This window comes from Leucoraja erinacea, chromosome 10 (assembly GCF_028641065.1).
Source record: "Leucoraja erinacea ecotype New England chromosome 10, Leri_hhj_1, whole genome shotgun sequence".
In the NCBI taxonomy this organism is placed as follows: domain Eukaryota; kingdom Metazoa; phylum Chordata; class Chondrichthyes; order Rajiformes; family Rajidae; genus Leucoraja; species Leucoraja erinaceus.
In genome coordinates this window covers 25,058,151-25,071,433 of record NC_073386.1, presented here as the reverse complement: position 1 = coordinate 25,071,433, position 13,283 = coordinate 25,058,151, and the positions used below count along the sequence as shown (strand labels likewise).

Sequence of the window (13,283 nt, the reverse complement as noted above, 5' to 3'; positions counted from 1 at the left end):
TGAATTGCTATAAAATATTTTAGATTTTAGAAATCTGTAATATTCAAATCTGATTTTAATGGAAGTAATAGTTTCAGTTTTTGCCTGTATTATCTTTCTGCATGTGTTGTACATTTTCATGAAAATGGGACATAATTTTAATAAATGTATCAACAACAGATTTTATTTGCTCTTCAGAAGCTTGTGTGCATAAATATAAAACATGCTCTTTCTAATATGCTCTTCATATTTTGTTCCAATTATGTTTGCCATATTGGTTGGTAAATAGTGCAAACACAAAATTTCTCAAAAACTAAGAAAATTAGAACCAATATTATTCTTGTACTCTGAAATAATCTATTACTCGGAAACTGGAAGCATTTGAACTCCATCTCTGCCCAAAACAATATTTTGCAGTAGGAATTAATGTTGGGGTTGAGTAGAAAATAACTTTAGTTAGAAATGAACTTTGACTATTAAACACTCAGCATTATCAATCAAATAACATTTTTATTTTAGAACAACATAGCTGAAGTAAAAGAACTCCATCCTCAACTGATGAAGAAGGGCTTCATTGAGCACATCGGGTAAGAATTATTATTTTTTTTCTTTTTTTTTAAAACTCTTGTTTCCAATTATTAAAATAGGTTACTCTTCACATCTAAATAGAAAGGGCTAAAATCTAAAGAAAGTTTGTTTTTCTCCAAGAAATACTTAAAACAGTTTTGTAAAATAGTTGCATAGCAATGATGATTATAGTATTTTTATTGGGATGGGTGATCAACATTATCATATTGGTTTGAATAGTATACAGAACTTGTGAAAGAATAAGTGCAGAATAAGAACAGACCCTTCAGCCCACCATGTCTGTACCAACCATTATCCCAATGGGCATATAGATGGCACATTAAGAACAATAGAACAGTAGTTTGACTGGGTGGATTTGCTGTGCCATTGTCCGAATAGTGATTGGAATAAGATTGCAATTATTAAAAAGGGCATGTTTAGGTGGGTGGGATGCCAATGAGTACTAGCTTTATGATTAATTTTCAGGATTTTTATTATAAAGGTGACTTCCCAATTAATATTTTCTGCTTGGAGCAGGTTTGGGAGACATTCCGATCCAGTAGATCTTTGGAATAACTACTGTAACTATGTTCTGTTTTAGTGTCTTACTACATAACAAAGAAGTGGAGGTCAGCTACTTTGCTGCAGGAATAATAGCTCATTTGATATCCCGGGGGCTACATATCTGGACATTGGATCTTGACCTCCGAGCTTCTCTTCTGGAACAATTGGTATGTTTGTACACATTGGTCAGTGGATTTGCATAAAGATTTCTAAAACATAATATTCTCTTCATAATAAATGAACTAATGTTGGGAGAAAAACTTCTATTATTTATGCAGTATAGAAATATTGTAACTATACCATTGCACATTTATAACCCCGTGACATTGCCTGATGTGCCTCACAGAATATAATGGCACTCAGCTGGACCTCGTCCTCATTGGTGTTAACCTCTTCAGTATCTCTTGGTTTGTTGTACTTCTCCATCTCGCATTCATACTAGTAATTTCCTCCTCTAAACTTCGAACATTGTAGCATTGTTTTCGAACCTGGCACCACAGATTGCCTTTGCTGGCCACAGATTCCATCCCTGTCCTTGGCCAATGAGGCAGAACCAATTCAGTCCTTTGCAGGAGGTGACATTGAAACAGGAGAAGTGGAGTCAGTATGGATAGAACTAAGGAATTGTAAGGGTAAAAAGACCCTTGTGAAACAATTATTTTCCTTTCAAATATTGCAAAAAATAAGGCTGTACTTACTCAAGTCTTAAAAATCTAACATAACCATCTTATTTCAGTGCAGAGTGAAAACTAACTTCTATAACTATGCTGCAAAATTGGTTGTTCATTAGGTTTATTCATTTCTTGCATAAATTAATTCACTCCAATCTTGGCACCTTTTAAATTATATTTTTGGTTGTAGCATAAGTCACTCTGTCATGTTGTCACTTGCGGGCGGAGCACCAAGGGACATTCCTTGTATGTGAATACTTGGCCAATAAACTTATTCATTCATTCAAGGGATGTTGGGCTTCAATGAAGATTTATTATTTCTCCATACGACATTTTAGATTAATCTTATTTAATACTTGTAGGTTGTATGAAATTACAAAATACATGAAATTTCTGTTATTAAACCATTTTTTTGTCAATATAGTACATCTAAATATATTTTTGCTAAATTCATATTTCTGTGTTAAAATGTCATAAATAACTCGTCTTTCCTAGTTTATTTCCAAGAACAATACTTGGTTAACTACCTTTAGATAAATATTGACTTTTTTCCCTTTCAGCATTCTGTTATTTTAAATTGGCCAACACCGGATTGTGAGATGGTAGCTTATAGGTATGTTCAATTTTGATATCCTTCTCTTTATTGGTATTTGATTTGTCTTTATTTGCCAATATATCCTACAGTCCCACTAACTAGACAGGCCTATTGTTGAGACTAAGTCAACTCGGGTAGCAGAGAGGGGCAAGGTGGTTAAGGATTCATTATAAAATTGGTTCAGACCCTAATTTTTAAAACCATTATATCACATTTCTATTTTTATTTATTAATGCTATTTGCCCAGATTATATGATTGATCTGTGTGAGATTGAAGCCCCACCTGTAGAATCTGGGCTGACGTCAAAGTATCTTCAAGGGATGTATTGCTATATTGTCTTTTAGATGGGGCAATACATTTATAATTTTCCAATATCTCTGGTCTTCCTAAAACAGTTTTATGAATTATTTATTAAGGATAAATTGGATTCAATATTCTACATATATATGTCTTTTTACAATACTGGCACACAATAATGTGACAAAGGGAGTCAAATTTCAAATTCCTTCAAAAATGTTGACGAACACTTTATTGGATTCATGATATCAACAAAAAATATAACAAAAGATAGCATATTGATGGAAGGTTTCCGAAAATGGCATCAGAATACACAAATACATTTTGTATAAAGGTTTTTGCATGGTGTCCACCAGTGACCTGGTTGGCACAGTAATAGCCCTGTCCCACGGGACGAGTTCATTCCAAGAGCTCTCCCGAGTTTGGAAAAAATGAAACTCGAGGTAAGCACGGAGAATGAACGTAGCGGGTACGTTGGAGCTCGGGGACGTCTCTTAGCGGCTCGTAATGCTAACGGCAGGTACTCGGGAAGACTCGCTAACGGCAGGTAAGCACGGGAAGACTCGTGAATTTTTTTCAACATGTTGAAAAATGTCCACGAGAGCCCCGAGTACCGGTGAGTGGCCATTAACGTAAATCTCTGAGTTCGAATCAGGGCGAACTCAGGAGAGCTCTTGGAATGAACTCGTACCGTGGGACAGGGCATTCAGTGCACGTATTTCTTACTCTTCTATGTTTATGAATACCACATGGAACAATAAAATTGCAAGCAACGTTTCCACTCCATTCACCTGATCTTGTAGTAGAATACTGCATCCATCTGAATGGACACCGCGACGCACGTTACACGATCATACACACAAACGTACGTTGGGTTGGACACTCAAAGGTTGGGTGTCCCAGAAAATGAACGTTGCATTATTAGAGCAAACCAAACATTTTTACCAATGTGATCTAAACGGTACATTACCTTATGGATTTGACCTATATCAATGGCCGATAATTCGTCAGAAGGTGTGATTTGGAATGATTTTTTAGTAAGTAAAATGTCTCCATCACGGTCGTTGTGGCGCTTCCGGAAGGAAGGAATGAAGTTAGTGACTTGGTCCATATGAAAGGTAAACAAGAGACGGTGTGTTGCCAAATTGAAGATTGGCTCCGTTTCTTATGACCAATTTATGCCCCAAAACATTTTTTTATTGACTTTAAAAAGTCAGAAAATATATCATAAAGTCGTGTTTTTGACACCACTATGTTTTTGATATATTAAATTTGAATATAAGAAAAAATAATCAACGCCCAAAAATCACTACAGGTGCATAACCTTTTATCCGTAGATCTAAATAACGAAAACCTCCGAATAGCGGACATTTTTTCAGTCCTTGAAAAAAGGTCCTTGAAAACGTTCACGGAGGGCGGCCCGCAGAGGTGACAGCAGAACCTCCGGTGTGTCCTCGAAGAAAGGGGAACTAAATCCCCATTCATAAAAGAGAAGGTGAGGGTATATTGCGCGGGAGGGTTAATAATTGACAATATGCTGCTGTCTGCCCGCTGAGTTAAAAAGTTCCCACGGTAGACTCACGATACACAGTGTATCGTGAGTCTTGCGTGGGAACTTTCTAACAGCGTGCAGGCAGCAGCAGATTGTCGCTCCCTTCAGTTTCACCCCACCTACACCCCTCTGCTTCCCGGCCATGTGTGTGACCCCTTCCCTCCCCTCTCCAGCTCCCCGCTCATTGCATCGGCGCGGGGGCTTTGTACTGTCTTCACGTCGGCAATGCCAGTCACCGGAGACGTCAGGACCAACGGGACACCGACCCCCAGGCCCCCTGCAAGCACGGAGATCCCAGAGACCCACAGCCAGCAGCAGCCCAGCCCCGTTCCAACTCCAGAGGAAAACTGCAAACTAGCGGGAGACATCGGGACCACCAGAAGCCGCTCCCCGATGGGCCGCTATGGCGACAAGTGGCAGTTCGCCCACAGCCCGAGCTGTGCCCCCTCGTCGGGACACCGACCCCCAGGCCCACTGCAAGCACGGAGATCCCAGATCAGCAACTCCAGCCCAGCCCCGCTCCAACTCCAGAGGGGCAGAAACTGATGGTGCGCAAGGTGCGTCTTGTTCTTGGGGTCGCGCAGCTCGGGCTGTGGGCGAACTGCCACTTGTCGCCGTAGCGGCCCATCGGGGAGCGGATTCCTCTGGAGTTGGAGGGGGAGGGGGGTATTGTGCCGTTTGATCGCCCCCTGCTATCCCAGGGACAGGGAGACAGGACGTTCACCGAGGGCGGCCCGCAGAGGTGACAGCGGAACCTCTGGCCGGTCCACGACGAAAGTGGAACTAAATCCCCATTCATAAAAGAGAAGGTGAGGGTACATTGCGTGGGAGAGTAGGAATCCCAAGACAAAGTTGAGTGAGCGTTCACCGAGGGTGGCCCGCAGAGGTGACAGCGGAACCTCGGGTCGGTCCTGGAAGAAAGGGGAACTAAATCACCTTCATAAAAGAGAAGTGGAGGGTATATTGCGCGGGAGGGTATATCGCCTACCTGGAAGAAACCAGACATTTTTTCCAGGATGTCGTCTGCACACCAAAGCTCACGTTTGGCGCCTCTGCTGCACACGGATATAAGAGTGTGAAAATGTCGCCTTAGGCCGCCTTAGGGCATGTAGCCCCGCTAGGGTGACATGAGTGCGGGAGGTGATTCAATGCTGCGGTCACATTTACAAATTCAGGAATTCATTCAACACACTGCATTTCATACAGACATTTATTCTGCAAGAAAAAACTACATTGAAGACTCAAACTCGCGACCGAGGAACTGCCGGGATCAAGGCGCAAACTCGCGACCTTGCGGATATGAGCTGGGCACTCTACCACCGAGCCAGCCATTAAAATCTACGCTAAAAAATTTCCATTCCGAAGACCGACAAATTCCAAATTACGAAAAGTGTCTGGTCCCAAGGCTGTCTGATAAAAGGTTGTGCACCTGTACTACCATAGGATACCTCGTTGGGGTTTGTGAAAAGCAGTAGAGGTTTAGAGCCTCCGTGGTTTAACTTACAGAGGTACCGACCCAGATAACGGTAGTTGTGACAACGACCATTACCGGATCTTTGGAAGACGGAATACCAGACATGTTACTGTATCTTTCTCCTGGTATTGATAAAGATATTTCCCTAGATCATAAAAAAAACGTATATGTAAGGGGCCATATGAAGTTTATTTATGAATTAAATATTCATGACTAAACGTGGCAGAGTTTTTACGTCACATTTTTGGTGTCCAAAATGGTGGTAAAACGATGAACATTTGTCTGTCATGAAAAAAGTTTTTGACTTTCGGTCTTGAAGTACCTGTAATCTAATTTATATCTATTATTTATAAGGTTTCACATGATGGGTAGATTTGTGTTAAGAACAGTGTAATGGTGTAAAAACCTGAATAATAATCTTGTTCCTCAAAATCTCTCCAGTATTGTAAAAATACACATATGCGAGAAGGAGTGTAAATGTTACAGGATTATTGTGCTTCTTGATTAGAAAGGAATGAAACGGTTTATGAATATTCCTTGATCCATCACTTTACATTTGTAGTCAATGTACTCAGACTTTCAACTGAAGAATTGCAATATTTCTTTCCTTTCTACTAAAATGGATATTTTATCTATATTTATTTCCTAGATCATTCAGTCCATTTTTTCCATTGCTGGAATGTTCTGATACACCAGGAGTGCAGATTTGGGCTGTCTGGGCAATGCAACATGTCTGTAGCAAAAATGGTAAGTGGAGATCTGAAGCCAAGTGCTGTGATGTTCACTTTTTTTGTGTGAGTACATAGACAGGATTAGTTGAGCTGTATTATTTCCCCATTAAAGTTATTAATTATGGAGACTTTGGTAATAAAGTGGACCAATTTTCTGGTTTCCTGTAATTTTTAGAAAATGTTTACATTATAGATGTAATTGGGTTTACAAATGTTAATAATGTTTGCCGACTCATTCTCTAATATAAAGCTATTCTATTTTTCTCATGTCGTAACTCATACTAACATTTGAGCTAGGAATATATTCTAATTAATTAAATTTCAGACTTTACAGTTCTATTGTCAAAGTTAAAAATGAGTAAGTTAACCTGGGTTGTTGCAGGAATTGATGTAATATTAGTTATGATGTAAAAATAAATGTGAATTACCTCTGGAAGGGCTTGGTTAATGTACATCACTGAATTTTATACTGTTGGATAGCAAAATTATAATTGGTTTAACAGACTGCAAAGAATAAAATTCCAGGATTAATCATAGAAACATAGAAATTAGGTGCAGGAGTAGGCCATTCGGCCCTGCGAGCCTGCACCGCCATTCAATATGATCATGGCTGATCATCCAACTCGGTATCCCGTACCTGCCTTCTCCCCATACCCTCTGATCCCCTTAGCCACAAGGGCCACATCTAACTCCCTCTTAAATATAGCCAATGAACTGGCCTCGACTACCCTCTGTGGCAGAGAGTTCCAGAGATTCACCACTCTGTGTGTGAAAAAAGTTCTTCTCATCTCGGTTTTAAAGGATTTCCCCCTTATCCTTAAGCTATGACCCCTTGTCCTGGACTTCCCCAACATCGGGAACAATCTTCCTGCATCTACCCTGTCCAACCCCTTAAGAATTTTGTAAGTTTCTATAAGATCCCCTCTCAATCTCCTAAATTCTAGATAGTATAAACCAAGTCTATCCAGTCTTTCTTCATAAGACAGTCCTGACATCCCAGGAATCAGTCTGGTGAACCGTCTCTGCACTCCCTCTATGGCAATAATGTCCTTCCTCAGATTTGGAGACCAAAACTGTACGCAATACTCCAGGTGTGGTCTCACCAAGACCCTGTACAACTGCAGTAGAACCACCCTGCTCCTATACTCAAATCCTTTTGCTATGAAAGCTAACATACCATTCGCTTTCTTCACTGCCTGCTGCACCTGCATGCCTACTTTCAATGACTGGTGTACCATGACACCCAGGTCTCGCTGCATCTCCCCTTTTCCTAGTCGGCCACCATTTAGATAATAGTCTGCTTTCCTGTTTTTGCCACCAAAATGGATAACCTCACATTTATCCACATTATACTGCATCTGCCAAACATTTGCCCACTCACCCAGGCTATCCAAGTCACCTTGCAGTCTCCTAGCATCCTCATCACAGCTAACACTGCCCCCCAGCTTAGTGTCATCCGCAAACTTGGAGATATTGCCTTCAATTCCCTCATCCAAATCATTAATATATATTGTAAATAGCTGGGGTCCCAGCACTGAGCCTTGCGGTACCCCACTAGTCACTGCCTGCCATTGTGAAAAGGACCCGTTTACTCTTACTCTTTGCTTCCTGTTTGCCAGCCAGTTCTCTATCCACATCAATACTGAACCCCCAATGCCGTGTGCTTTAAGTTTGTATACTAATCTCTTATGTGGGACCTTGTCGAAAGCCTTCTGGAAGTCCAGATACACCACATCCACTGGTTCTCCCCTATCCACGCTACTAGTTACATCCTCGAAAAATTCTATAAGATTCGTCAGACATGATTTACCTTTCGTAAATCCATGCTGACTTTGTCCAATGATTTCACCACTTTCCAAATGTGCTGCTATCCCATCTTTAATAACTGACTCTAGCAGTTTCCCCACTACCGATGTTACACTAACTGGTCTGTAATTCCCCGTTTTCTCTCTCCCTCCCTTCTTAAAAAGTGGGGTTACGTTTGCTACCCGCCAATCCTCAGGAACTACTCCAGAATCTAAAGAGTTTTGAAAGATTATTACTAATGCATCCACTATTTCTGGAGCTACTTCCTTAAGTACTCTGGGATGCAGCCTATCTGGCCCTGGGGATTTATCGGCCTTTAATCCATTCAATTTACCCAACACCACTTCCCGACTAACCTGGATTTCACTCAATTCCTCCAACTCCTTTGACCCGCGGTCCCCTGCTATTTCCGGCAGATTATTTATGTCTTCCTTAGTGAAGACGGAACCAAAGTAGTTATTCAATTGGTCCGCCATAGCCTTGATCCCCATGATCAATTCGCCTGTTTCTGACTGCAAGGGACCTACATTTGTTTTGATAGATCATGTGTTATGATAGACTTCTGATCATTCACTTAAATTTCAAGTGCGGCTTATATATATTTTGTCTTCTACAGCACCTAGGTACTGCAGCATGCTCATTGAAGAAGGTGGAATGCAGCAGCTATACAATATTAAGAACCACCCACAGATTTCGCCAGATGTTTTGCGGATTGTTACTAACATTATTGAAAGTTTAGAGAAGTACATTATGCGCCATGGAAAGGTCTCTTCCTGTCACAAAAAGCCACAAACTAAACACAGCGTGATTTAAAGAGTAACCAGACAATTGTTTGTGAGATTGTACCAGTAAGTTTTTTTTAAAACAAAACACATTTGGTAACTTGTAAGATCCTTTTTAAAAACCTCCACAAAAAAAAAATCATATGATGTCCAGATACAGTAGCCCAGAATAGCCAAGTAGCCGAAGACACATGAAACTGACCTATTTCTGTGTATAACACTATAAATAATGCTATTCCAGAAGAATTTAAAAACTCATTAACTTGTGTGTTGCAAAATGTATTGTCTGAGTAGTGTTGTACAATTTTACAACACAAAGTTGTCTCTTTAATCCATTATGTTATCTGCTGGTTCTTTTGTTACTGCTATCCAATGTGACCTCATTTGCATTTTACTTCAGATCACTACATCTTTTAAAGTGAATATTGAATGAGGTAGTAGTCCCTGTCTCAGCTGCTCTGAATAGCATACCAATCCATGCACCAATTTCTGAAAAATTGACAACTTGTCACATGTTCTCAACCAGAAGAAGCAAGTTTTCATTATTTATTCTACAAACTCTTGTATTGAAAAATCATCTTGTAATTCTTTTAATCATCTCTGCTTCAGTGCTAATTGCCCTTTTTTTTATAAAATATTTATAATTTCCTATCCCAAGTATTAATGTAATTTTCTCATTTTAATATTGTTTCTCTGATGGATTAAACCATTACATTACTTTCTGGTACAGCTACAACAAATACATTGTTACCTTTATTGTTTTCATCTGTCTTTAAAGCTGTGGTTCTTATTTTTACAGCTTTATCTTCCTGAAACTGAAGTTGGGGGGTAGAGTTTTTGTACTGTACTAGTGCATGTGTCTCCCTCGGTTTCTACTTTAAACATCACAATTTTATTCAGTCCTACAACAAAATATATCCTCTGATAACAAATCATCTGATAACAAATCCTCTGATAACAAATTCTTATTCCTCTAAAAAAACATTTAAACGAAATTGCAATCACTATGTCTGGTGCAATCCAACAAGGGGAGCCCAGTTTTTAACGCTAGACACTTTTGGGAACAAGCTCTAAAGATTTTGCTTAAAATCTTTATGGTCTTATTTTAAATGAAAGTTCTTTGAAAACATGTCCTTTGTCCAATTTCAATAATCCCTTAAAAAAAACTTATGCTTTCCACTGTGGATAATAATGAGCAGTGGAATCCTTGGGATAATTATGTATTTTAATATTGAGTTGGTGTGGTGCTTATTAATCCTGACGTAGAAGGAACAGATGATGTTCAAACTCTCTTACTGGTGCATAGTAAATCCTGCAGATGCAGATTATGTACTGTATTATTGGTGCTGCAGCTGTTTTGTGTTGGATTCTTGCAAAGTATTACATAAGTAACATTGCAGCTTGGTTTGGTTCGAATTCAACTCGGACTATTTTGATAGGGTTATAGGGTGGAACTTCCTGCTAATTGCAACTTTTTACAGCTGGGTTGAAATCTTAGGGACTTGAAAGATCAACAGGTTCTTTTAACCTTCTAGCAATTAAAATACTTGCAATTTTTCTTCATGCCTTTGCAATTTCTTCCAAATACCATCTGGCAATAATTTTTTTCAGTACTTAAACCCCATCTTGCAAAATTAAAAAAATATATATTGAAATAGTGAAACCATGTATGGGAGTGATAAAAACACCAAAAACATCTCAGTATAACAAACAGATATTGATTAATTCATGATGTCCAGTGTAACCTTCTTTATTTCTGAAGGCAACGATAATAGTGTATGCAGTTAAATATTTCTACAAGTTCTAGATGGAGTTTGCCATTGTGGATTTTTGGTCTGGTTGCTGGTGTTGTCTTTGCAAGTGTTTTGTTTTTTCTTCAAAAAACAGCTTTTATTTGAATAAATGTTGCTCATGAACTGTTGACTAAACTCTGGATGTCACTTGTATGCTACATTTTATAAAATAAGGAATGGAAAAGTTGAATTGTAAGAAGCATAATCTTTGATTTTCACCTCAAACCCCTCTTGCTCCCTTTTTGAAATTATTTTGTACAACATATTACCTCCCTGGAAGAAATAAGCTTTTGAAAATCCTAAACTGCTTTTTTCTTTTCATACTGCTTGCACATATTTTACATATCATTGGTTTTATGATTTTTTTGCTCAGATACTGTTCCTTTCAATACCTCATTTTTAAAAACGCATTCTATTAAAAACGTATGATTTAACATTGTGATCTACTGTAATTGTTAATGTTCTTTGGACAAAGTGATTTGGGGCAGCTGGCTTAGATTTTCCTTTTCTTCATTGACAACAAATGCCCTTAACGTGCCGACTGAGTCTAGCTATTTGCCTTGGTCAGCTATTCTGACTGCTTGCAATACACAGGTCTCTGGGATTATGAAAGGAATTTTTTAATTGATGTGTGGAAATGTAGTCTGAATATTGTTTTGACTTGTTGGCTCTTCAACTCTTTTTACCCGGACATAACAGCACAGAAACAGGCCCTTTCGCCCAGCCTGTCCATGCTGCCCGAACAACACCTAATCATCCTTTGGCCCAATGTCTGCAATGCCCCATTCAAGCTAGTCCCATTTGGCCAGTATCCCTCTAAACCTTTCCTATATACATGTCCACATACCTTTTCAAACAGCTATTCTTCATGGTAAATTTAAGGCCACACGTCCAAATAATCTATAAATAGACTTAAACTATGTAGAGGTTAATAGTTGTACACACATAGATCTTTGTTTGGGCTGCTAAGTTTACATGGGTAATTAGGGCATGGGAAATTACATGTATAGTGACAGTTTTTACTGAGTTAAGCTAAATGGCTACTACAACATGTTCGCCTTGAATGATATGCAGCAAAAGTTTTCCAAGGAATTATTGCAGTGCACAAGGTTATTTAGCCATTGAGTCTACACTTGTTCTTTACAGACCAATCGCAATAATACTTTATTAGCTAAGTTTGTTTTGCAACATAAGAGGAATTTCATTTGCCAAGTCAGTCATACAAACAAAAAGCAACGGAACACACAAAACACATTTTAACATAAACATCCACCACAGTGACTCCTCCACATTCCTCACTGTAATGGAAGGCGAAAAAATGTTCAAATCTCTTCCCTTCATTATTCTCCCGCAGTCGGGGGCCTCGAGCTCTCCGTTAACAGTACGATCTTAACTCCTGTAGCCAGCGGTTGGGCCCTCCAAATTGGGGTGATCAGCTCCTGCATCGAAGGGTGATGTCAGCTCCCCCGCTCCGACGATCGCACCCTGGGTCGGGGCTGGTCGAACCTGTGCGTTGTTGGAGCTCCCGACATCCACGGTCTCTCCCGAGACTACGAGCTCACGATGGTAAAGTCCACAGGCCGCGGTTGGATCGATCCCAGGCAAGGGATCGGCTCCGATGTTAAGTCCATGCCCCGCGATAGGGCTCGAGGTCAGTCCGCGGAGGCCTCCAGCTCCATCGATGGTAGGCCGCAGAGCGACCGGAGATGCAATCCGGAAAATAATCGCATCTCCCGCCAAGGTAAGAAACTGAAAAAAAGTTTCCCCCAATCCCCTCCCCCTTCCCCCCCCCCCCCCCCCCAAACCAAAACAAAAAACAAAAGAACATGTACACAAACTTTTAACACTCACTAAAAAATTAAAAAAAAAACGAAAAAACAGACAGACTGTTGGCGGGGCTGCCAATCATGCGACGCTCCTGGTGGTAATCAAGGCTTTTGACAAGGTCCCACATAAGAGATTAGTATTCAAACTTAAAGCACACAGTATTGGGGGTTCAGTATTGATGTGGATAAAAAACTGGCTGGCAGACAGGAAGCAAAGAGTAGGAGTAAACGGGTCCTTTTCACAATGGCAGGTAGTGAGTAGTGGGGTACCGCAAGGCTCAGTGCTGGGACCCCAGCTATTTACAATATAAATGATTTGGGCAAGGGAATTGAATGCAACATCTCCAAGTTTGCGGATGACACGAAGCTGGGGGGCAGTGTTAGCTGTGTGGAGGATGCTAGGAGGCTGCAAGGTGACTTGGATAGGCTGGGTGAGTGAGCAAATGCATGGCAGATGCAGTATAATGTGGATAAATGTGAGGTTATCCACTTTGGTGGCAAAAACAGGAAAGTCGACTATTATCTGAATGGTGGCCGATTAGGAAAGGGGGAGATGCAACGAGACCTGGGTGTCATGGTACACCAGTCATTAAAAGTAAGCATGCAGGTGCAGCAGGCAGTGAAGAAGGCGAATGATATGTTAGC

General features: G+C 40.1%; 1 protein-coding gene across 2 annotated transcripts in view; it reads left to right on the top strand.

The window, feature by feature from the left end:
• zyg11 (zyg-11 family member, cell cycle regulator) overlaps positions 1–10,940 on the top strand; it is a 37,223-nt gene extending 26,283 nt beyond the window's left edge. For both annotated transcript variants that reach the window (XM_055641735.1, XM_055641734.1), the window contains 5 exons: positions 499–566; positions 1,148–1,277; positions 2,342–2,394; positions 6,350–6,447; positions 8,854–10,940. In XM_055641735.1, the coding sequence (XP_055497710.1) occupies positions 499–566; positions 1,148–1,277; positions 2,342–2,394; positions 6,350–6,447; positions 8,854–9,050 (546 nt within the window). In that variant the 3' untranslated portion in view covers positions 9,051–10,940. The remainder of the gene's footprint in view (positions 1–498; positions 567–1,147; positions 1,278–2,341; positions 2,395–6,349; positions 6,448–8,853) is intronic.
• The last annotated feature ends 2,343 nt before the right edge of the window (positions 10,941–13,283 follow it).